The sequence below is a fragment of the Mesoplodon densirostris genome, chromosome 5 (assembly GCF_025265405.1).
Source record: "Mesoplodon densirostris isolate mMesDen1 chromosome 5, mMesDen1 primary haplotype, whole genome shotgun sequence".
In the NCBI taxonomy this organism is placed as follows: Eukaryota; Metazoa; Chordata; class Mammalia; order Artiodactyla; family Ziphiidae; genus Mesoplodon; species Mesoplodon densirostris.
Genome location: NC_082665.1, coordinates 143,404,314 through 143,430,342, shown reverse-complemented (window position 1 = coordinate 143,430,342; position 26,029 = coordinate 143,404,314). Strand labels below are relative to the sequence as shown.

The following is a 26,029-nucleotide window of genomic DNA, read 5'->3' as shown; positions in this document are numbered from 1 at the left end:
GTTCTACCCCTGGTTGGGGAACTAATATCCTGCATGCCTTGTGGCATGGCCAACAAAACCAAACCAAACCAAACAAAAAAGGAACAGTGAAGAGAACCTGAATTTGTAGACATTCTCGACTCACACACCTTCACCTGAGGCAGAACTCTGTAAATCAGACCATGTGTAGCCTTATAATTAAAAATGGATCTGAGAGGAGCAGCTAGCTGGGAGACCCCTAACACAAGACAGGCTCACATGGCATCAAGAGACAAGCCAGTTAAATGCACAGCTTCCTTAAGGTTCTCACCTCTCTTGATGGTCCCCACCCTTCCTGTGCCACTGATGCATATCCTACCTTCAGGCTGTATAAGCTACTAATGAGGAGCTTCTTAATGACCTTTGGGAAGAACCAGGAAATGCAGTTGGATAGAACCTTATATAACTACTCACTGGAGCCCAGCAATGATAAATGTGCACTCTTGCCACAGTTTAATGTTTTAGAAGGAATAAAGCAAAGAGGAAAGAAATTGAAAGATCCGTTTTAAGTTTTATCTACTGAGACTATAAGCCTTGTGAGAAATCTCTCTTTCTCCCTCCCTCCTTCTCTCTCCCTCTGTTTGTCTCTCCTGTACCCAGCCTCCTTTTCTCCCTCTCCCTCTATCCTTACTCAATTATTTGGAGATGAGACTGCCAGCAATTCAACCCTCCGAGTAGCAAAAGGCCATCACAAAGTCCTGGTACTTCACTCTGAGGAGAAACCTGTGATAGATACTTGGGTATAAAATGGCTGACAACTAAGACAGGACACAGTAGCAGTGAGAAGTTGCAACTGAAAAGCAGAGAAGAATACTTCATTATATCACCCACTCACTTGCCAGGGTCCACAGAGTATCAACCATGTGCCAGGCACCAGCACGCATGTGCTGTCAGCTGGGAATACAATGTGACCACAGACAGACCTGGTCCCTCCTCCTCTCCTGGGGCCTATAGTCTGGTGAGGAGACAGACATTAATCCAACATCATAGATATAAATCTTAATTTACAACTCAGCTAAGATACAGTAGGAGAACACCAGCTGGAGCTTTGAGACGATAGAACTAGGTACTGAAGTATGGCAGTGTGGGATCACTTAGGGTGGGGTTGAATGTTCTCACAAAGCTCACAGACCCTAAGAGCATCCCTATCTCAGGCCAAGAGCCCATGTACATACTGGTGCTGCTGAGACTCAGAATATAGTAAGATTTTAGAGAAGAGCAGATTTTTTCAGGAAACATCAAAAATAGTTAAAATAAAAATAAAATTTTAATAAAATATGAACTATTCTATTGGTCCTTAAGTTGAGGTGCACATATGTTAGGAAGTAAACAAGGTGATCCACCTGAGTGTGCAAAAAACTTTTTACATTTTACTTTTGTCTCATCTTTTAAAAAATTCTAGTTTGATACTGCTTTATAATATACACAGTACATTGGTACAATAGAACTTTCATCTCATTTGTAAATAAATAGGCATATATTAGGTACACATAATAGTGTTTTACTGATGCACATATCAAAGTATGGAAATCAGTGTTTTAAAGTACTTAGCAGTTAGCTGGTGCTTAATAATAACAATTAATATCGACTGAGGACTTATTAATGCTATAACATATTATCTGGTTATATGAATTATTGAATTTAGTCCTCCTAATAACCTTTTGAGGTTGGTACTAGTATTGCCTCATTTGACGAAACAAAGGCACCAAGGGTTAGGTCACATGCTAAAGATCAGGTTAAAGGCAGACCAGGGCGGCTTCCCTGGTGGCGCAGTGGTTGAGAGTCCGCCTGCCGATGTAGGGGACGCTGGTTCGTTCCCCAGTCGGTAAGGATCCCACATGCCGCGGAGCGGCTGGGCCCGTGAGCCATGGCCGCTGAGCCTGCGCATCCGGAGTCTGTGCTCTGCAATGGGAGAGGCCACAGCAGCAAGAGGCCTGCGTACCACAAAAAAAAAAAAAAAAAAAAAAAAGGCAGACCAGGGATTTAAACCCAGGTATTCTGATTGCAGCGTGGGGCTCTACCCATATTATGCTGCCTCATACACTCCAGTTCCCAGCACGTATGTGCTGATGTTTAAAAGAATAATACTTTGGTGTTTTTTGGAAAGATCACCTAGGAGGAATATTTTGTTCTGAGATAACACACAATAAATACAAGACATTAATAATTACAGAAAATAGTAACAAATAACAAGGTATAAGTCATTCTTTTAAGACTGGCCTCTCATGGAATATATTTCACCATGATCTTGAACTGAGTAGGATAGGGAAGTGGAGAGAATAGCTTCAGAGCCCTCAGCCACCCCCCTCCCCCCAAAATAGCTTTGAAAACCTGTCATTTGATAGCTAAGTGGATGGCTACTCAGCACCCCAAAATGCTAGTCCATGGTGTGGTCTGCCGTGCTGGCTCCCATAGTTCCTAAAAATGTGTCTGTGCTACCACTTTAAGTCCCTTCTGGAACCAGGCAAATGGATGACCAAATGGACGTGCTAAGATGGTCCAAGACCAGGCAACAGTCAGGAGGCAGAGGTGATTGGGAGATGGGTGGGCAGCTCAGTTGTTTCTCCCCATGGTGGTCTGGGATATTTTCTCGGGCTTGAAGCCAGGACTCTGAGAAGCTACCCCTTTATTCCATAGCTGCTCTCCTCTTATCAAATTTTGTCATGTTAGAAAGAGCACCATGCCAGTGTTCATCCTACTCATACACTTTCACGTGACTTCCTTCCTTTCCCAGCCAAGAGTGAATATGAGAGATATCAGTACAATCTGTGCTCTAATCACATGACACTCCAAGAGACCATTGCCACCAACAGTTTTTACATTATTTTGAGTAGCTAGGCTTTTTGTTAAGAAATAAAATCCGACAGCTGGTTGGAATGCAATCCCTGCCACAAATAAATGTTCCAGTGGTCAGTTTCCTTAGAACATGAGTCATGAGTGATGATCTGTGAAGAAGAAGAAAGGAAGTCATAAGAGTTTTTGAGTGCTGCCTCCATAGCCCTGTGTTAGAAAGCTGAGCTGCCTTCCAGGTGGCAAGGGCTTAATCCAAACTCTGCCACATAGATCTGTCTAGGGTAATTCTTAATCCTGCATTGGGGGTGCTCCAAGTTACAGTCAAACTGTAGTAGAACAACTCCTTTGTGTCTGGACTGTGCATTCTGAAGGCCAGACTGCAAAAATTGCCAGGATGCTAGGCAGAGCCTGCCAGTCTTTGGGGCACAATGTTCTGTTATTTCTACGTTTTCTGCATTTTCACTGCCCATTCCAAGTGGACGTCTCTCTTCTTCTCCTCTACCCTTCTCAACCACAACAAATAGAATTTTTCCAGAACTTTTTGTATAGACAAAAATGGCATTGGATGTTGATGAAAAATATAGCAAAGAACTGGCAAGGGAAGAAAATGACCTCCAGAAAGCAAAGGCACCTAGTCTTATTTAGTTTTGCCCTCTGTTTTGAAATTCTCTGCTTACAGATCTCTGCGTGGCTCACTCCAACTTCATTCAGATCTTGGCTCCAGCTTCACCTCCTCAATGAGACCTTCCCTGCAGGACATACCTAAATACACTTCTCTCACCATCCCCTCATTTTGTTAACCTTTCTTCATAGCACGTGTCTCCACCTGGCATTAGATTATGAATACTTATGTTGAACTGTACTTTATCTGTCTCTCCCCTAGAACCTAAGCTCCATGAGATTGAGGACTTTGCTTTGTTCACTACTGTATTTGCATCATCTAAAACAAACTGGCATATGATTAGTGTCCAATCAATAAATATTTGTTGAATGACTAAATGACTAAAGAAAATCTATGTTATTCAATGACTAAATTAAAATCAAATGGAACTAATCATCAGGGAAATGCAAATCAAAATCACAACGACATAGGAGATATCATCTCACACCTGTTAGAATGGCTATTATCAGAAAGACAAAAGATAACAAGTGTTGACCACTATGTAGAGAAAAAGGAACACTATTCACACTGTTTGTGGGAATGAAAAGTGGTGCAGCCAGCATGGAAAACAATATGGAGGTTTCTCAAAAAATTAAAAAATAGAACTACCATATGATCCAGCAATCCCACTTTTGAGAATATATCCAAAGGAATTGAAATTAGGATCTTGGAGAGATAGCCACACACCCATGTTCACTGTCTCATTATTTACAATAGCCAAGACATGGAAATGACCTAAGTGTCCACTGATGGATAATTGGATTAAGAAAATGTGGTGTATATATATAGATATATGCAATTGAATTATTCGACAGTACAAAAGCAGGAAACCCTATCATTTGCAACAACATGGATGGACCTTAAGAACATTATGCTAAGTGACATAAGATAGGGAAAGGCAACTACTGTATGATCTCACTAACTTGGAATCTAGAAAAAAAAAACAATGAACTCATGGAAACAGGGAACAGATTGGTCGTTGCAAGACCTGAGAGATGAGGAGTGTGAAAAATAGTTGAAAGTGGTCCAAAGGTACAAAGTTCCAGTTATAAGATAAATAAATCCTGGGGATATAAAGTACAGCATGGTGACTATAGTTAATAACATTGTATTGTATATTCAAAAGTTGTTACGAACTTAAAAGTTCTCATCACAAAAAAGTTTGTAACTACATGAGGTGATGAATGTTAACTAAACTTATTGTGATGATCATTTTGCATTTGATATATATATAGATATCTATATATCTATATAAAATCATTATGTTGTGAACCTTAAACTAACATAATTTTATATGTTAATTTTATCTCAATAAAATTGGAAAAAAATTTTAATGGAATATTTAGAGTCGAGACAGTTCTGAAATCATTTCTCAGGCCAATGTTCTACAAAGAAAGTTGAACAAAGGTGGAAGAAACCAGATAATACAAATTTAAAATGTTAGCTTTCTTTATTAACAACAGATCTCTTAACTAAGATTTACGATGAAAGTAGCTAAGTCTATCCAAACAGCCTCCTCCCATGCTCTGCCAAGCTTGAGATCCCCCCAGGACAATCTCATGTGTAAGAGTCAGGACTTGTCATGATAAAGAAACAAAAATCATGAATCCTTGTTCTCTCTAGAATGGAGAAATAGTTGATAGTGTCCTACAAATGTTTCTCCAAACCCAAAGTGCTGATTTATGTGCCTAGAACAGTTTTAGAGATTTCTTTCCTGTCTTTTCTTTATCCTCTCCAAAAGTGCCCCAGCACTAACTGCACATATTTATCTCATGGTCTAATGACTCCTTCTGATCAAGCTGTTCCTGTTACCAGAAGAGCTTGCCTCTGAGCCAGAATAATCAAGCAATAAGAAAGAATGGAAAGAACAGAAATAGTTTACAAATAAATATGTGAGAATTAAGACTCCGAACCACAGACAGTCAAAATCACCATCAGAAAAAGCTGGACAGTGAGAAAAATATTAAGACCCTGATGTTTTGATACTTCAAATACAAAATTATTTTTTAAAGTCATATAATTAGCTGTGGCTATAAGGACTTCCTTAAAATATCTCAAAAATATACAGTATTATCAGCACAATTGATAACAGCTTCAGGGTGACCTATTTGCCTGGTAATTCTCTTTACTGAAACAATAGACAGGACAGATTACTCAGCAGTGTAACTTACTCCAAAATAACTTTCCTCGCCAAATGATAGTGTCACTTGTCACACAGGAAGTTAAGACTTGGCAAACATTTCACTGGGTAGTTTCCTTTGACTTTTCACATTACAGTCAACGGACTTATAAGTTATAGGAAGTATAAATTTAACTGTGCTGACAACTTTTTGAAAACCTACTGGGTCTGCAAGACTTTTCCAGCCAAATGGTCTGCTGACCTTTCCAACTCAATGTGGAAAAACATAATGTGTTAAATCAATGATAAATTAATGATGAGACAAATTAATTCATTCATCAGTTTTAAACTATACTTGTGATTTTCCACTACAAACCAGCTCCTTCCCTTAACTTTTAAGGTCCCCATTTCTGTCCTGCCACTGTCTGTGAACCCACAAGAGAGGGTAGCAGAATTAGCTCTTCTCTCTTTGTCCTTGTGCCCAATTGGTCCAAACTCTACAGCGTCTTCCTTTCTTGCTTCTCTTTCATCTGCCCCTTGGTTACCATTCAAGCTGAGCCTCATCTGTCTCTCTGCTTTCACTCTCTACTTTGTGCACAGGAGCCTAACGATTTATTTTCTTTTGTCAACACTGCACTCTTCCACTGACTACCAATAGAGTAGGCATTACTCAGCCTGGCATTTAAGGGATTCCGTAACCAAGATCTGCCTTTATTCCCACCCTATGTTTCACTGGTCTTCCATACTTCAAATTATTGGAAATGTTTTTCTTTCTTGGAATACTCTCTACCCCTTTTTCTACCTCCACATCATGCTTTTACCTCTGCTTGGAATGACTCTCCTACCTTCACACACTATATATATCACCACCAGAGTTAATCAGCTATCCTTCTTTGAAATCTTTCCTGTCACCCTAACAAGAAATAATATTGCCCCCTCTGAATGTCTGTGGTATCTGACCCACTCCTTTGATAGCTGTCTTGTGGCGTATTTGTTCATTTATTCATATGCTGTGTTTTCTCCAATTTACTAATAAACTCTTTGAGATCATTCTTTATTTCAGAATTGAAATGGATGAGACTCACTCAGTTCACTTGTGTTGAAAGAATGAATAAATGAGTGATGGAGAAAGTTCTTTTATCTCCTGCTCTTCAAGAGCAAGATTTAAACTTCCTATTGATATGAAATTCAGAAATGCTTAGTAGACATCTTAGAATGCCTAAGTACTCTGTAACAAACTAATGTCTGTAAAGCCACTGTGTAATAGAATATAGGCCCCACTCATTTAAAACTACTTAAGGATACATGAGATCCACAGAACAGTTTGACAAACAGTGTTGGAAGCATTAACCGGATAGATACAAAGCAACACGATCTAGTTTTATTCTCTCAGAAGGTTGTTTTGAGATCATCAGCTGCTCATAACATATAGAAAAATACTGTTTTCACACATCTTTAAGCGAAAATATTTTTTCCTTATCTGTATTGAGCATGACCAAAAGAAGCTTAGCATATGGTATTTCCTGAAATTTTTATATGTTTATAATGTGGCATAAAAGCACAGTACACTGCTGCATATATACATGCCAACAGCTCTCATATTTTCCAGTTTTATACCTTCTTATTGGAAGAAACTCAGGGAGCCATCAAGCCCAGAGCTGTTTCCAAACACATCAAGGCCTAACCATCTCAGAAATACACGTGCTCTTACGAGTATTCCAAGAGATGATTATATGGCACAGGAATTTATTTCAGCCTCTTCAAATCCTGAAGTCAGAAATTTCATCCAAGCCCTTAAACTACATTCTTCTGAGAGTAAAACTCATTTCCTCATCCTGTAACTTTTAGAAACAAAGGCCAAATACTCCCTTAAATCTGTACCACAAAGAAAAAGGTCCCAGTGGAGCCGCACCAATGACTTCTGTAACACCAGGGTGCTAGACCTCTTTCTGTAATTCTGACCATCCTCTTCTCTTTCCAGCACTGGTCCTCATCTCCTTCCACCCATCTCAGTGTAAGATAGCCCAGGCCTCAGTCCTTCTCTGTCCACAGGGCCACTCAAGAGCCTGTCCAATGATGTGGGATATGATAAATCACTCAGGACTCAGAGTAAAGTGCTATGGGTCTCAGTTCTGCCTCTGACCAGTAGTGGGGCCCTGGACCCACCAAGTAATTTCTCTGGATATGAATTTCTATCTATATGTACACAACTAAGATTAGATAATATCTTAGTCTCTTCAACCATTAAGTATCCAGGATACTATTCTACCAACTCCAAGATGATAACTTCCAAATAGTCTAGCTGTATATACTCCACCAAGCTCTCAGATTCTTCCACTTACTCATTCATTCATTCACAAACTACTTATTTAGCAGCAATATGCATCGGGCCCTGTGGTAGTCTTTGGGGATACACCGGTCAATAAAAAAGGCATGAGCCCTGCCTTTGTGAAGTTTACAGTCTAGTGGACATCAAACAATGTAAGAATGATAATTAATAAGCAAGAAAATACATATAAAATTTCATATGGTGCTAAGTGCTTTGAAACAAAAGAGAGGGCAGGAGAGAAAGAGAGAGAGGGGATACAGTGTGAGAAAATCACAGGGCAAGCCCTCTCTGAAGGGATGGCATCTCAAGATTCTAGGGATAAGAAGGAGGCTGGCACCCAAAGAGAAGGAGTAAGACCATTTTAGGCAAAAAGAATAACATGTGTAGAGGTCCAGAAGCAAGAAAAGTACTTTGTGTATAAAAGGGGCTGATAGATCTGCAGCAGTGGAGGCGAGGAGAAGCAGCAGAAAAGCGGCATTTCTCTCCTCACTATATTCACCTGAACACAACACAGGACCAAAATCAGTGGTTCCCAACCTTGTCTGCACACTAGAATCACCTGGTGAAAGGGGGAAAAGCGGGGGCGGGGGGGGGTTGAATTGAGAGATTGGGATTGACATATATACACTAATATGTATAAAATAGGTACGTAATAAAAACCTGCTGTATAAAAAATTTAAAAAAAGAAGAATCACCTGGTGATCTTCTAAAAGTTCCAAAGCTCAGGTGGCATCCCAATCCAGTAAAATTACAAACTCCAGGGGTGGAACACAAGCAGCAGGATTTTCTGCAGCCTCATGATTCCAAAATTCAGACAAGTTTGTAAATCACTGACTTAAATCAATTTTAGGGCTTAAGTTCTTCTTTTACTCATCTATAAAATGATGGAATTCAACTTAATGAAGTCAGGGCTCTTTCTTTCTTTCTTTTTTTTTTTTTTTTTTTTTTTTTTTTTTGCGGTACGCGGGCCTCTCACTGTTGTAGCCTCTCCCGTTGTGGAGCACAGGCTCCGGACGTGCAGGCTCAGCGGCCATGGCTCGCGGGCCCAGCCGCTCCACAGCATGTGGGATCCTTCCGGACTGGGGCATGAACCGGTATCCCCTGCATCGGTAGGCGGACTCTCAACCACTGTGCCACCAGGGAAGCCCTCCGTTTTCCTTTTGACTTAAGGGAGATTTAAACTGCGTAGCCAGCTGGTAATATATACAACAACACTTAAAACACACATGTGGCACTTCCCTGGTAGTGCAGCGGTTAAGAATCCCCCTGCCAATGCAGGGGACACAGGTTCCATCCTTGATCTGGGAAGATCCCACATGCCGTGGAGCAACTAAGCCCGTGCGCCACAACTACTGAGCCTGTGCTCAAGAGCCCGTGAGCCACAACAACTGAGCCCAACTACTGAGCCCAAGCACCGCAACTACTGAGGCCGTGTGCCACAATAACTGAAGCCTGCGCTCCTAGAGCCCGTGCTCTGCAACAAGAGAAGCCACTGCAAGGAGAAGCCTGTGCACCACAACAAAGAGTAGCCCCCACTCACCGCAACTAGAGGAAGCCCACGTGCAGCAACCAACGGAACCAAAAATTAAAAAAAAAAACCAAAAACCCAATGCAACCAAAAATTAAAAAAAAAAAAAACATGTGAAAACTTGAACCAAGTAACATGAAAGGCAGAGTCAGCTTAATTACTATTATCTTTTTACCTAATGTAACTGTGGCTTGCAAAACAGTTATAATAAAAAGCATTATTTTTCCAACTTCTAGAAAAAAATACAGACAACTGAGCTTACAATCAGAGTATATCAAGGCATTAACCACTTAGCTAAATCACCCCATTAGTGTGGTGTTGAAAAAAGGCATATGTATGTGTATGGATGCGTTACTTATGGTGGCTCATATATGATGCAATTATTTATACTGGAAAACAAACATATGTGACCAGAGAGGGAGGATCCTTACCTTTTCAAGTATAGCGTTGCCTTGATGAGGATTGATGTTGTGCCGGCTTATTTCCCTCTTGTATTTATATTCATAAACTTGGTCAGTGATATTAATCAGCAGAGTTGAAGGGCTGAAGACCAGTTTTCCACAATCATACACAGTTCCACTTTCAATATCAGTTGGTGCTGTAGCATATCGTAAAATTAATCCCATTACAAGGCCTAAAATAAAGAATAAGTAATTGCACTGGAGAACTGTAATCTAAAATGTTCATTACTAGATGCTTTCAAATATATGATTTGTAACTTGTATAGGTGACAGGAGAAAGGGTCGTTGCCTGGTTTAGAAAATTGTTCACTCTTCCATAGATACCAGCTCAACTCAATAGACTGTATTGTTAAAATAGTTGCGATGGACACTGTTAATACTTCTCCTTTTTTCCTTCCTAATGGACCCACAGATTTTGGAGAGAAAAGCTACCCACCTCTTCTATCCATCCAAGTGCTCAAGAAAACCTTGGCTCCATGAGAGATACTGAGTAATCTAATCAGTCAGGAGATGGAATTCCCCTGGAAAAAGTTTCTGGTCCACAGATCAGCACATATCTGAGACAGCCCCATCAGACTAAAAGGTTGCACTTATATACTGTGGTTAGGGGACAAGTGTTCTTATTCTCTCCCTCAGGATATGATCAAGGCAATATGTTTCTCTACTTTTTGCTGGCAGGTATCTTGTGACCTCGAGGGGATACAGTCCAAGGACACAGTCAATATACTGAGGATGGTTGGACTGAGATATAGACAGAACCCAGGTCCTGGATGCCTTCACTGAGCCCTGGATCAACCTATCCTGGAGCTACCCTAATTTTAGACTTCCTGTTATGTGACATAATACATTTTCTATTTTTTCAAACAATGTAAAATCAAGTTTCTGCTTACCTGCAGCCAAACGCATTCTAATGATACAATAGTCCCTTAGCAAAGAGTTGAACTCAAGTGACAATCCTTGACTTTTGAGTTTACAGACTCTGTTAGGATGCTCATGGTAATCTGATAAATGTGAACTCTCTTAATATTGTGGATTTATTAACAAAATCACAAAGAAACTTTAGAGGTCCACACATTCCTCAATTTAAAATTAGGATTGATGTATTTGTTTTAGGATAAATCCACAGTTCACTCTTTTTTTTTTTTTTTTTTTTTTGCGGTACACGGGCCTCTCACCGTTGTGGCCTCTCCCGTTGCGGAGCACAGGCTCCGGACGTGCAGGCCCAGCGGCCATGGCTCACGGGCCCAGCCGCTCCGTGGCATGTGGGATCCTCCTGGATCGGGGCACGAACCTGTGTCCCCTGCATCGGCAGGCGGACTCTCAACCACTGCGCCACCAGGGAAGCCCACAGTTCACTCTTTAAAACATCAAAGGTTGGAGGTTTTACCACTCTTTTGTAAATCTAGTCATCTAATGGCCTTTCATTTATTCAATAAAACATTTGTTGGGTGCATATTTTGCTTCAGACATTTATAGACTTAAAATAAAAATACAGTCCCAGTCCTACAGGAGCTGAAGTTTGTAAAATGAAGATCCATCAGCAAACAATTATAATACAATGTGACGTGTGCTATGACAGCTGGTAACTACCCTGTGTTATACGAGTACAGAGAGGAGACACTCCAAAGCTCTGTGAATGATGCAAAGCTTTAGATGAATCTTAAAAGGTCACATAAGATTTGTCCAGATGACCTGAATCAGGGAATGAGTTGGGATCCAGGCTGCACATGTGGGTGGCAGCACGTGAGTAACAGCAGAGACAGATAAATGTTCCCTAGGATTTTTGTTTGCCAATGTGTAGAATAGTTGTCAGGAAGTGGCTGCTTGGCCAGAGATTGTGTTTCCAGCTCTCTGGCATTTGGTTGGGTTCTCACCGATGGAATATAAGCAAAAGTGATGTGTGCCACAGCACTGAAGAAGTAGGTGAGTTTTCTCCCTTCTCTTTCCCCATTTATCATATGGATGGGGCGGAAACAAAGGCCCTATAGGTAGACAGAGTCACCACACTGAAGAAGTCTGCATCCCTGGTGGGGGAAAGCCATCCGCCAACCAGGAAAACCTGCACTGGACTGTTACTTGAGTGAAGAGTTAACTTCACTTGTGTAGTCACTGAAATGTGAGTGGTTCTGTGTTAACACTCACTAGGATAAACTAATAATATAATGTATAAATACAGAGGAATTTAAGAAATCTGATGGATTTAGGGAATCAGCAGTGGAGTAAGAAGAGAATAGGTGGAGAGAGACAGAGACAGAACAAAGAGAGAGAAAAACTAGACCACAGGGGCCAGGTCATAAAGAGACTCCTCTGTCGTGCTAAGAAGTTTTTATTTTTAACCCAATGGTAATATAGAACTATTGAAAGATTTTAGGCAGGACAGTAAAACAGTCAGATTTTCATATAAGATCTATCACTTTGGCAGTAATGTAGAGAACTAGAGTAATAGGTGAGAATGAAAGCAGATTTCTGTCAAAAATATTTTTACCTTACTTGTTCCTGCTTCAGTATTTGGCCCACTCCCCCATAATAGTGAGAAATATTTTATCTTAACCTTTGCCAGCAAGAAAAACTAAGTGATGGGTATGTAACCACCATGAGCGCTTGACCCATCACAGAACAGTGGGCAGCCTTCAATGTGCAGTGTCAAATGACTACAATAAAACTAGTCAGGAAAGAGAAGGGAAGACACACCACATACACTGCACATGGTTTAGGGTGCCTGCGTAAGAACATCACTTTTCCAACACTCTAGTGGAATCCTAGGAAGGACTCGTTTTCTAAGAGTTACTTGGTAATTACCATGAATGATACTATGACCTCTGCTTTCTGCTAAGTGGAATATAAAGAAGGGAAACAAGGTACTACATGCATAGGGCATGAATGGAGAGAACCTGTTTTGATAATATCTGAAATTCCCAAAGGGTGAGCTGTGAGCCGCTTATTTTTGCAATATGCCTTCAGTGCAGTAACAAGAAGTAAACATGAAGTGTCCACCGTTTTTTCTCAAGCAGGGGAAACAAGTATTTGTCATAATAACAAGTGCTTAGTACCTGGGTTTCTGTGGTTAAATTCATACAATGACTCAAAAGCTAAACGGCCGTGCCTGGCCCTCTGTACCTCTCTGGTTCCAGCCTTCGAGAAGCGGCACACTGGAGTAAGGGGAGTAAGCTGCTCGCTGCCAGAGATGACCAGATGTAATAGCCATGAAAATGCACCTTGCAGATAGATCTCCCACTATGAGGAGCGTGTAGTCTGACCGATGGTCTGGAATTCATGACTGCAGTCATGCTGAAGCCAGCCAATGACTGATCGCAGCAGGGGCACTAAGACAGGGAGATGGGACTCCTCTGAAGGGTCACCGTGGCTCAAAGCCTCCGCGTCAGCTTTGCCCAACCTTTCTTAGAATTGCACCGCAGCCTAAACCTTTTCCTACGCAGCCTCCCCTCCTTCCCTCTCTCCACAGGGGCTGGGTGGGCTGCTCCAAGACCTGATAGCTGGCTCAGCAGCCGCAGTCTCCCTCCCCATTTTTCCTCAAAGGAATTTTCCCCCAATAAATCTTTTGCACAGCTAATCTCTCTCCGGCATCTGCTTCTTGGAGGACCCAACTTAACACACTGGACAGAAGGCCCTGGCCTTCATTCTCCCCAATCACAAGGGTTGAGAGGAATGAACATCTTGGCACAGTACAAGGGCCAGTGGGGAAGCTGCAGCCTCACCATGCACTCGGTTAACAAATGCATCCACCCATTTGTGTGCAGTAGCAGCAATGAGAAAATCCTTAATGTTGGAGGCCAGACACCTACTCATAGAGCCTCATAATGCTTTTGACAGCCACTCAGAGCTTTAGCTGTATGCTGACACAAACGTAGAATGTTGAGTTCACACACTCCAGCCCGGTATTGCATGAGAGCAGGTGACAGGTAAGGTAGGATTGCTAGTAGGAAGAAAATGCTAATGAAAAGGGGTTATTTTTATACTCCCACGAAGATACAGGGTAAAGAGAGCATCAACCACTTGTGCACAGAAGAAAAGAGGGGACTGTCTACCATGACTTATGGACACAAACCACTACTCTCTTTGGTAAGCCATGAACCAGAACGCTACCTGCCCGGGGAGAAAAGGAGGTAGCCTGTCCCAGCAAAGCAATACCACAAACACATGTGTGCGTAGCCCTGACCCCAGGTTGTATCCTCACAAGCATGACACTTTGCTGAGCTCTGTCACTTGGCCGGCTGGTGGCATTACCTTCTCCAAGCAGAAACTCTAGTCCAGATGCATCCCCTGGGTCTACAAATTTGAGCATCTGGGCAACTAGGGTGACAGCAGTGGGAACTTGCTTTCTAGTGAACGCTGACCTTGCCCCAGAAGCACACAAACCCCCAAGACAGATCTTGGACAACAGACCTCATCCCTAAGGTCCTCACAATCCTACAAAGTCCATCTCAAGTCCCAGCTGGGGGACCTGTGCTCTGATGCAGCCTGTACTCACTAAGCTCCCTAATCTTTGAGTACTTACGGTTTGCACCACACCCTTTTTGGCTCCATTTTATATAAAGATATATACTGTTCAGCATTGCTCTGTAGACTTTGGCTTCGTCACCCCCACTGGATAATGAGACTGTTTAGGGCAGAAGCTGTGCTATTCTTCATCTCTTTTTTTTCTCTAGAAAATCCAAACACTTTAGGTGGTTATAACCCAACTTTCTCCAAGTCCACAAACTCCCTTGGATTCAAGAAGAAAAGGATCCTCTGAGTTTATGTAGTTAGTCAGTGACCGACATTTTAAAATGTCACATGTAAGGAGCATCACACCAAATGTTGTGATGTTCCTGTCCTTACAGAGCTTGCAATATAACTCTCAGAGCAGATGCCTGACATACAGTTGACATGGTGATGTCTGTGGGAGAGGAAAGGAGGGACGGAGGAAGGAAGGAGGAAAGAGCCTCACGAGCACTCAAAATGCGAGACATTTAGAAATATGAGCCTCCTCTTTCTGGACTGGCTCTCCAGTCTCCACACTGAAAATATGAGAAAACCCCACTCCCTCCCTCCTTCTGCTTTCATGCTACAGACATGGAAGGCTTTGCTCTAGGACTTGTGGGAATTATAAAAATGAATAAAATATGGCCCTGATCATAAAATATTAAAATATTTTAATCCTACCAGGCCTCTTCCTTCTGCCCAATCCTGTGATCCTGATTTCCAGTAAAAATAAGGTACAAGGGTGTCCTAAGTGTCTTCTTATATTAAGCCTGCATTTCATAACCAGTTCCCCTGCATCTTATTTAGTCATTCTACATGATGCTGAAATGTTATCCTAAAGAGAATTTTCTCAGAGGAATATAGATGGGGATTTACTTTTATAGATAATGATCATATTTATATATAATGAAATGGATAACAGGATGGTTTTTAAAACACCACATGTTGAAACCTCTTTGGCTATGTTCAGACCAATGATTGTGTTCACACACTATCACACACACTGCCACACTGCATGGCACACTCCAGCGGGCTCCTTTCAGATTCTCTTCCTGTAGGAGTCACACAAAGCAATAAGCCCAACTGTACACATGCATCTAATCAGACTGTCACACAGGTATACTTAAGTGCCACGTGACACTGGAGAGAATTTAGGAGCCTCAAGAAAATGTAGTTAGTACATGAAGATTGAAGAACTGAGTTTTGTAGTTCTTTCACTCTCTATGCACGGAGTGGCTACCAAGAATAATCTAAATAAATGAGGTATTGTCTCTTACTGAAAAAACAAGATAAATCCTTAAACTACGTAATATGATATTTCAACTTAATAAGGGTATCAGACACTGCTGATTGGCAACTCAGCATCTAACCCCTCTTTTTCCCAACAAAACCCTGATTTCTTCGGCTAACGATCCCTCCCCACATGTGCTCAGGGTAAGTTGACCTCTCTCTCAGTTCCAAGGGTGTTTCTATTCCCCTTGCTGCTAATTGGTGCTAGAAGGCATGTAACTCTATTCCTGTCAATAAAATGCGAAGAGAAGCTTGCTAGGAGGCTTCTTAGAAAAGTTTTGACATCCTAAAAGAGGGGCAGAGGAGAGATGAGCTCTCTTCTTCCTCAGGCTATTATTGTGCCTGGTCAGGACACCAGGAACTGCCATGCCCACCTCGCGCCCAGCCTGGCACTGAAGTCAGCACTGGGAATGGCAGAGCGGAGAAAAGGAAAAAAAAAAAAAACCCTGCGTCCTTTTAAACAACAGCAGTTGCTGAATCAGCCAGCCCTGAAGACTACGCTTCTCTAGACTTCTATTTATGGGAGATAATAAATTGCCATATTGCTTAAGTCTGTTTGAGTTAGGGTTCCTGTGACTAGCAGGTGAACACATCCTAACAGATACAGTTTTTTTTTAACAAGTGAATGTACAAAGTCCCAAAGAACCCCAAAGGAGAGATCGACTAACTCCACCCCCTACAGTATTAAGGAAGGCTTCGCAGAGGAGCTTCTTAAGGATGCACAGGATTTGCAAGAGAGAGAAGAGGGCGTGGACTTTATAGGGAGAAGCACATGGAAATCAATAAGTGGGGTGCTAATCGGGAACATCGAGCAGTTTGGGTGGCCCACTAGGACACCTGAGATCAAGGACCCCAGTGCAGCTGAGAAAAAGAGGGTGTTCAAGAGGGAGAGATGGTTGCCAAGAAGATCCTGAGGAAGAACCGAGTGAGCTCCTTTTGAAGAGGCAGATTTGTTCTGTTTCGGGGCAGAGGAAAGAGCATTTGGAGAAAATTATCCGAAGAGAGAAAAGAGAACTGAGATACAGTGGGAACATGGAGAGGAAGTCAACATCAGAAATAGTGTCTACTTATATGAAAAAGAATTTAGCAAAGGAATTTGAGTAGAGGAATTTCAAGATGACAGGAATAAAATAAAGCCAAGGAAGAGTGTTCTTTACCACTCTTAAGACTTTTTATAGTGGGAGACTCTTTAAGGCAGGGAATCTAAGATGTTATTTCAGTCATTCAGATTAAAAAAATATGAACTAGGGATCCAAATGTGGAAACGAAGAAGGAAAGGGTGTGATAAATATTCGAAGGAAGCCAAGTCAGTGGACACCATTTAACTGTAAGATAGCATTCACAAATATTAGATATTACGTGTTATCGCTACAATTTTTAACTGTTTGATATTTATCCACCTCTACCATCTTATCAAAGCCTTTGTCAGAACACTGATTTAGAGGGATGGTATGGGATTGAGTTTCACATGCTAAATGCATTCCCTAACATTTTCCTTTAGCAGTTTAGTTTTACACTGAGATTAGTCAGGGATAGAACCAAAAGTAAAAATATACAATGCCTTCTGGCTATTTAGGGCTTTTGTTCCCTCTCTGCTCTCCCACCAACCTTCTAAATTCAAAGGACTAAAGGAAGGTGTGGGTGTTGCTAAAAGTGACAAAATTTATTGCTTTGTGCTGGCTCACTATCAACTTGCTTTGCTGAAGAAAAGCATCCCATAACGATTTCAGAACAGGTCTGGCTGGGGCATCTGCCCGCAAGAGTATCCCATGATATTCCAAGGTGGAAAGTGGTCCATGAAGCTGTTCCACCTTGGGATGCTTCATCCATTCAAAGTTCTATCTTCTCACAGGTTAGAGTCATATGCGAAATGACAGAGTCCCAACCATGAGATCTTCCACCATGGTAGGCTGCCCGATGTGCACATCCATCCTTGGTGCATACCAGACAACACACACATGCACACACTCGTGCATACAACACACACAAACACACACATTTCACAGCACTCCAGGATTCCTAACATAGCACTATAGGTAACTTTTCTCTAGAAACTATCTCAGCCACAGCTTATATGTAGCTAATACCCTTCCTTGAAATCATCTTAGGAAGTTTACAAAAGAAATATAGAGATATCTAACTAGATAAATATTGACTAAAACAAAATGATTTCTTTTATAATGTTTACACAGAACAGTCTATTTTTTCTCAAACCAGAGGTGGAAACATCACAAAGTATTCTAGATAGTGAAAGAGGAAGGGACTCTCCAATACATGGAGATTGTCTCCCAAACTCTCTCTTCATCACAGCAGGGTAATGAAGTGAGAAAGAAAAAAGATAGGAGAAAAGGAGACAAAACCAGAAAAACTGCATGTTTCATTTTCCTAGTGGAGTAGTTCTCAGACTTTAGTGCATCAGAAACCTCTGGAAGTTTCATTAAACCACTGCTCTGCTGGACTCCAAGTTTTTGACTTAACAAGGCTGGGTTGGGGGCCACATATATACATTTCTAACAAGTTTTCAGGTGATGCTGCTGCTGCTGCTTCTGGAACCCTACTGTGAGAAGCACTGTCTTGTAAGACAGCAGTTTCTACCAATACGACTGCCATCACAGTCATAGAACTCCATCAAAAGCCATGTCACCTCAGGTTCATGCACACAGGTTTCATCAAGCTTGGAGAGCCCAGAGGAATAATTAATTTTATCTTCAGCCTCTTCCAAAAATTTAATTCCATTAAACTCAGATTAGATGAAAGCCTAGTTTTGCACACTCCACAGGAATAAGGCATTTGCAGTTCCTTCCCCACCCATTCTGACAACCACAGGCATTTAAAACCAGAATCACTGTGGACTTGCAACACCACCTTCCCTGATGCTGGGGCAGGTAGTTTCCGGGTCAGCCTCATCACTCTCACTGGGACATTTCAACCCAGCTGCTTGGCATGGATGTGCTTTCACAATATTGCTCCCACTGCCTTTCCCATGCTGGGCTTTTTGTTATGGACAGTATAATGTTTCTGAGGCCTCAAGGTAAAAAGAAAACTTAACGACCCACCTCCCTTTCCCAACCTCTCCTCACTCCTAACTTCCTGGGAGAGTTAAATACCAACAGCAGACTTTGATGAGAGGACAACTGTGGCCAGAATTTGAGAGCACTAGCTTCCAAAAATGGTATTTCTCCCAATTATTGTGGGCAGCCTTGGCCATAGTTGTAAATTTTTTGAGTTTCTGTTTCCTTATATACAAACTGAAGAGCCTCAGACCTATTCTGCATGGATATGGTGATGATTAGCCATGAGGGTTAGTATGTAGTTAGATCTTTCAATCTCTGTCTTTCTTTTATAAACTTTCTAAAGTACTATCACCTGGCACAAAATAGATATTTATTAAGTAACAGCAACACTTCTAGGGCTAAATGTGTGACACAGGTGAAAGTATGGGTTTTATGATCGTGGGTTTGAAGTTCAGCCCTGGTGGTTACCAGCAAGTCACTTTATGTCTCTGAGTGTTGGTTTCATCATCTGTAACATAAAAATGACAATACCTCCCCCATGCAACACACACATGCACACACAAGCACACCCATGTTTGTGATACCCAGTGGCCTTATGGAGACAAACTGCCAAGGTATGAGTCCCAGCTTAGATATCTAGTCCATGTGTGACCTTAAGCAGGTTACTAAATTTTTGGTGTCTCAGTTTCCCCACATAAAAAATGGTTGTTGTGAGGATTAAATGAGTTAATATATGTAAAGTACTTATGACAGCATAATTCATACTGTAAATGCTATTTGTGTTAGCTATTTTTATTATTGTTACTTGTTATATTGTTATTTTTATTATATGTTATTTTGACATAATAAATGTTTAGCAAATATTAGTTTATCATGTTACCACTTGCCTAACCATTTAGACTATATATAATATCTCCATAAACAGTTTAAATCAAAAATTCATTTTCTTGATGTGCATACTCATTAGCCTTTAGAGTCTGAGATGGGATCCTTTGAGGCAACACAGTAGTTTGCTCTACGGGCTTCCTCTGTAGCTCCTTAGTAATTCAGAAGCACAGCAGGATATATAGGAAGTTACTTTCTTAAAATCAAATTTTAAAAACCTACACAGAGCAATACATCTTTGATTTTTTCCACTTTTTCAAACTTTCTTTGGCTAACAGTTTACAGCATGGAAAACCTTGCCCTGATCTCCAAAGCTTCTTAAAACCAACCTTTTTTTCCCCTAAGAGGGAAAGCAAGTTTTACAAGGCTCTTAACCCTAATTACCTTTCCTGCAGATCCCTTCAAATTAAACTAGAGCCACTCTGGTTTTCATATGACATGCATCCACAGATCCCCAAATCCACAGCCAGACCTCACTGTTCTGATGGTATAACTTTCTCTCTTTGCCTTTCTAACATGAATTCAACAGGATTTACTGAGCATTCCATATAAAATCAGAGCAGGACTGGAAGAAGTAAGAATGGTAAAATAACACTAATTAAAATCCCATCTGGGAGAAAGACTCGGATGTCATTACAGGCTGGTAGGGGAAAAAAGCTATTGGTCTGAGTTGGAGTGGCTGAGAGTTGCCTGATGGCTAATGTCAGTCTTGGCCTGAATTTTGAAGGACTTTTGAAGCTGGAAGGAAGGTTAGTGAAATCTATTTCATTTTTTCCTCATTTTATAGATAAGAAAACTAGGGCTAGAGATTAAATCGCTTGCCCAAAGTAATGCATCTAGCTACTGAAAAAAAGAGAAAATCATAAGGATTTAAAAACCCAGATCCCCAAGAGATCATCCAATGCTTTCTCTATAAAGCATGCTACATTTGAATAAGTAAAAGCCTCAGGAGGGCCTTCCAGGCAGGGAGAAGGGTGTGAAGTGGCAGTCAACATCTCCTATGGGCCTGGCAGTCAAGGAGGCAGGGCTGGACTGAAGCAGATCAGTAGGGGAGAGCCACACCATGTCCACCAAGCCTATTTTATCCTGAGGAATCTCCAAGCAGTGCTAGGATAAAATTAATGCCTTATGATTTTTTTTAAGAAAAATAGCTTTTAAAATCTTAGTGCTTGACTATGTAACTATGTTTTCTTTAAATCTTGAAAAACAGGCTGTTGAGTGAACTCAATTGGCCTTATTAAACTGCTAAATATATTCTTAGAGGATCAGACATAGTCTAATAGGTTAATAGAATATAGTTTAATGAATTCAAAATCTAAACTTTGTGGCTTAAAATTTCCCTTCAGCCCACTGAACAGTGAGCAAGATTTCCCCTTGTATTTGGAGACTGTCCCTTATATTATAAGGCTGTGAAATCAAAGGTAGAATTCTAAGAGATTTAAATTGGTCTGTCCCTAAACTCAGATCCCAACCCTCAAATGCATGGCATTATGAATGTCCTACAAAGTAAGGGAGCCCCCAGTGATGTGTAATGGAATTGTTAATGCTATCAGGGAACAAGGAGCAATTTTTCTTTTACGAACAACGAGCAATGGATACAGGGCCCTAAGTGAGCAGCGCTAAGTGCACCATCTGCTGCCAGTCAATATTTTGACCATTAATAGTCTCTTAAGCTTTTAGTCCAATTTAAATGAATATCATCGTGGCTTATACTCTAAGCCAGTTATGGATTCTAACCCTTTGATTTTGAAATAATGAGAGCTGTAGAATGTCATGAGACACAATTACCAACCACTGTTCCTGGTGAAGCAAAAATATTGTTAAAATGCTGCCACTAATTTTTAAAAGCATCCTAGGACACTTGATACCAAGAAAGATAGATTATTTGTATCTGGAGTATCAGAATTATCTCCAATGAACTCCAGAGTCAAATCAAACACCACCCATGATTTTTCTTGGCCTCTACAACACTTCATATAATATAAGGTTAACAATGTGGAAATGGTTCCTAACAATAACTATAAAAGAGCAGTTAAATGTTCTGTTTGGTCACTTTTCTCCTCAATTTTATTTAATTGCTCATTTCCTAAGACACTCCTCCCTAAATTTTTTAAATTGGATTTCCCCATATAAAGATAAAATGCATCAACATCTAGTGTGTCTTCTAAAGGATAACTGACACATATTGGCAGAATAGTGACAGAAAGGCAAAAGGCTGGCTGGGCTGAAACAGGAAATCCAGGGCCTTAGAAAAATATTTATGGTTCTTGATGCAGAGGAAAATGAAACGTTATACAAATAGTTGACGAGAGTAAGAGCAGTAGTCAGTCTAGTAGGGGAACTATTAGTCAAATTCATTGATAAGCGTCAGGTACAGGACCAAGCAATTTTAGAAGATGTTTCATTACAAGCATATCTGTCTGTAAGATGGAGCTGACTGAAGCACAGTTTACTTTCAAGTGTTCATCTCCTTTAAGATAAAAAAAAAAGTTTTAAAAGTTCAACGTGAACCATAGTTTTGTTTCTTTTCTTCCCCATTGATTATCACCAGGCCCCTGGCAGAACTCTCGCAAGAGCCATGGCTTCCATCCTCTGGCGATGAAGGGGTTTGTTTGGTCTTGCTCTGAAATTTCATTCTTTTGGACTTTCTGGAAAATAGAATCTATCTGACTAATCTTGAAAGCATAAACAATATGAGGATGCATCTGGATCTCACAGATACATCTTCTCTCTATGACAATCATTGAAGGAATTTATTTATTTTAAAATATCTTCAGCATCTCTTAATAGAGATACATAGATAGCCCAGCTTGCTGGCTAATTACATGACCTTCATATCTCTAAGTCTTCATTTCCTTACCTGTGAGATGAGGATGCTGGACCTACAATCTCTGACTCCTTCCCAGTATATGAATTTCAAATTCAGTTACAGCTACTGGGAGATTCATTCACTTGGCATTTCCCTTCCCCTTACCATGCTAGTGGGAACCTGCTGTATAGCGCAGGGAGCTCAGCTTGGTGCTCTGTGGTGACCTAGATGAGTGGGTTGGGGGGGGTGGGAGGGAGGTCCAAGAGGGAGGGGATACAGGTATACATATAGCTGATTCACTTCGTTGTACAGCAGAAACTAACACAACATTGTAAAGCTACTATACTCCAATAAAACAACAAAAAAGGTTTATCTGAATGTCCCATCTTATTTCTCTGTTGTAGTTTCAGATGATTTTATTACATCACTGACAGAAAGTCCCTAATAAATATTTTAGACATAACATTTAGATCATCCCTGAAGAAGAAATATGAGATGTCACCAGTGCTATCCATATGGACTATTTTCAGAGATTATCAGTGAGAACTCTTTTGAGATGAACATGAACCTTATTAGACATGTGGATGAGTAAAATCACATGGACGCCGCCATGAGTAGCTATTCAGTTTGGGGGAAGTTCATTTCTTTGAGATTGAGTTTCTTCCTCTGTATAATGAGGTGGCTAGAGAAAATAACCTTTAAGATCTCCTTAAATTCCAACAATTATAATCCTATGCCAATAAAAAAACTAAACAACACTAAAATAAAAGTCTTTTCACTGATTTATACAGTTCAAGATAACTCAAGGATACTAAAAATTCTAGTAATGGGATAGTTATACATATATATAGATGTCTCCATAATTTTTATAATCCTTATACATTGCAGTGTTTCAGAACTTGCTTTCAATAACTCCCATATAAAAAATTTATAAAAGAAGGACAGAAATCAGATAGCTCAGCTTAATCCCACACAAACCTTAAGCTTAAACTGTCTTAAGAATAGCAATTTAGAGAAACGCTATCTCAACTATTGCTCAATGTGTTAATTTTTTTCTTCTTTATTGAAGTATAGTCGATTTACAATATTGCATTAGTTTCAGGTGTACAGCAAAGTGATTCAGTGTTACATATATATATATATATACACACATACACATACACACACACACATATATATATGTATATATATTACCGAATCTTTTAAAAATTCTTTTCCAGTATAGTTTATTACAAGATATTGAATATAGTTCCCTGTGCTATACAGTAAATGTGCTAATATTTTATGACTTCAACCACAACTTAAAAGTATTTCATGCAGTTTTTAAGGATTAAAGTTAATCTGGGAATTTTCATGTTAAAAAGTAAAAGTTACATTTATGTGTTGTGAGTACAAAGTGTGTCTGAATTTTAATAGGTCACCAAAATTTAATCAAAAGTTTTACAAAATAGTATCTCCATCATAGATAAGCTGAAATTGGTAAATGAGTCATAGTTCAATCAAATTCAGGGCTGTGAAGAAATCTTCCCCTCTAATAAAGGTTTATAATTTTAAAACCAGTGTGGTTTTGCTAAACTATATATAGCCCTTTAACTTAATGCCAAGAATTACATTGTTTCTGGCTTCTCAGATTACATCCTATATCCTCTTTGATTATTTATTAGAAGAGTCAGTAGAAAGCCTGGTCCGCTGATGGCGGAGAAGGGCAGTGACTGGCGCCGCGGGCTTTCCATCTGGTGGTGTCACTTCCCTTCTCTCTGACTATTTCTCTTTAACCTGATCGTAAGTTTTTCCCCTCAAATGAGAGTTCTGTTATGTTTTTTAAGTCCCTCAATGGAAAGGAACTTAACTGTGCTCTGAATGGACCAGCACATCAGTCTCCTGAAATAAATTACACTGCTTAGCCTAAAACTTCTGCCTTCTAGCTCAAGTATCTCACAGTGGGATCCAGTTAAGGCATCCGATTTCTTATGGTCTCAAATCATGACTGTACATTCTTATCATCAGGACATCATATGGTTAGCATAAAAAATGTGCACTGATCCTGTTCCCTGAACCTCGGGGGTATAAAAGGCTTTAGGACTTCCAAATTAAGGGAAGTGAAATATAAAAGTATATTCTTTACTATGACTTATAACAATGCCTCAGCTGTTTCCATTGTGTTCAAAGTTCCCATCCATTATCTGGCTAGAGTGGTAAAGCAAACTATTTCATAAATCAGATCAGTTTTAAAACCACCAGTGTCTTACACTTTACTTTAAAAGATGAGAGTACATACTGGATAATGTCTGTCATATTTTATTAAGCTTTCTGAAAGGAATGACATGGTAAGTTGCACAGAAAGAGCAATACCTTGGGAGTTTAAAAGGTTAAATTCTTTTCCACACCTTGTCTCTCCCTCCAAAAAAGAAGATAGATAGTAAATCATACTAATAATAACTATAAACTAGAAATTATGAAATCAGGCTAAGAAATGAAGAGCACTGCATAAAGAAACTTGTGTACTATAAGAAAATAAAACATGCTCATATAATTAAAATAGATTTGAACAAAATTACTCCAATAGTAGGGGTGGAATACATACGTTTCTGCAAGTTTTCTTCTTGAAACTAGTTGATGTAAGAGGATTTACTCAATACATGTTTAAGTGATGTTATTTCTAGAACTTTATAAAGCTCATCAGCCCCTCCAGTGAAAGAAGGCTGCTCTCTGTGACTTCCCAATATCTATCATTACAAAAACAAACAGCTAGCCCTGTTTGTCTCCCCACATGACAATGGACCTGCATCTGTCAACAGACTCGCATTATGTGCCGCGTGAGAACATGACTGTGACATTTACTCTTGTGACAAGGCAAATTTTGGCAGCTCATCTGGATAGAGATGAGCATTCATTATGCTGCAGCACCTTTCATCAAGCTAATGACATTTCAATCAGCATGTTTTCTCCAGTTTCGGTACTTTGCCATCTGAGCACAAGTCTCTAATTACGCCCAAGCAACAAGTTTCACATCAATCCTACAGTTTCTGCACTCACCGTACACCATCGCTCCTCCGGTTTCATGCAAGAAGCGAAATCGATGATTTTTAAATAACCAGATTGTCAAAATGGTAAGGATGAGCAAAAAATTAAAGACAAGCAGCTCCACCGCTCCCTGATGTTGAAACTGATACTCGTCCCTCTCTGACATGAACCTTTGCTGTCTCTCCATTCTCCAGTCTACTCGGGATTCCTTAGATAAAAACCTGGATAAGGACTGTTTTATCAAGGTTTGCCTAAGACGGTCTGGCTGCCTGAGGATTTCAGGATAACACTGCCACTTAAGTTGCTACTTCATGAGCATTCTGCCTTGGCTTAGTATTCAGATGGCTTCTAGTTACAACTTCCTGTTTCTCTCTTAAAGCAGCCTCGTCTCTTTTCAAACTCCAGCGTGTGGTTTCATCATCGACTCTTACTGTCTTTAAATGATTCATTCCATGAAATTAACTTTCATATCGGACAAACCTGCTATCAGTCATTCTGAGATCTTGAGTCATGATCTTATCATTTAGAACAAGTCTTCTTAAGCTGCATAACAGGTGAATTGTAGATTAATAATAAAGCAGATCACCTTACATCACCAACATTTTCTAAATTCAAA

General features: G+C 40.2%; 1 protein-coding gene across 1 annotated transcript in view; it reads right to left on the bottom strand.

Annotated features, from left to right (window-relative positions):
* SLC9A9 (solute carrier family 9 member A9) overlaps positions 1-25,755 on the bottom strand; it is a 556,059-nt gene extending 530,304 nt beyond the window's left edge. The window contains exons 1-2 of the mRNA XM_060100216.1: positions 25,426-25,755; positions 9,880-10,082 (exon numbers count right to left, since the gene is read on the bottom strand). Of these exons, the coding sequence (XP_059956199.1) occupies positions 9,880-10,082; positions 25,426-25,600 (378 nt within the window). The 5' untranslated portion in view covers positions 25,601-25,755. The remainder of the gene's footprint in view (positions 1-9,879; positions 10,083-25,425) is intronic.
* Between the last annotated feature and the right edge of the window lie 274 nt (positions 25,756-26,029).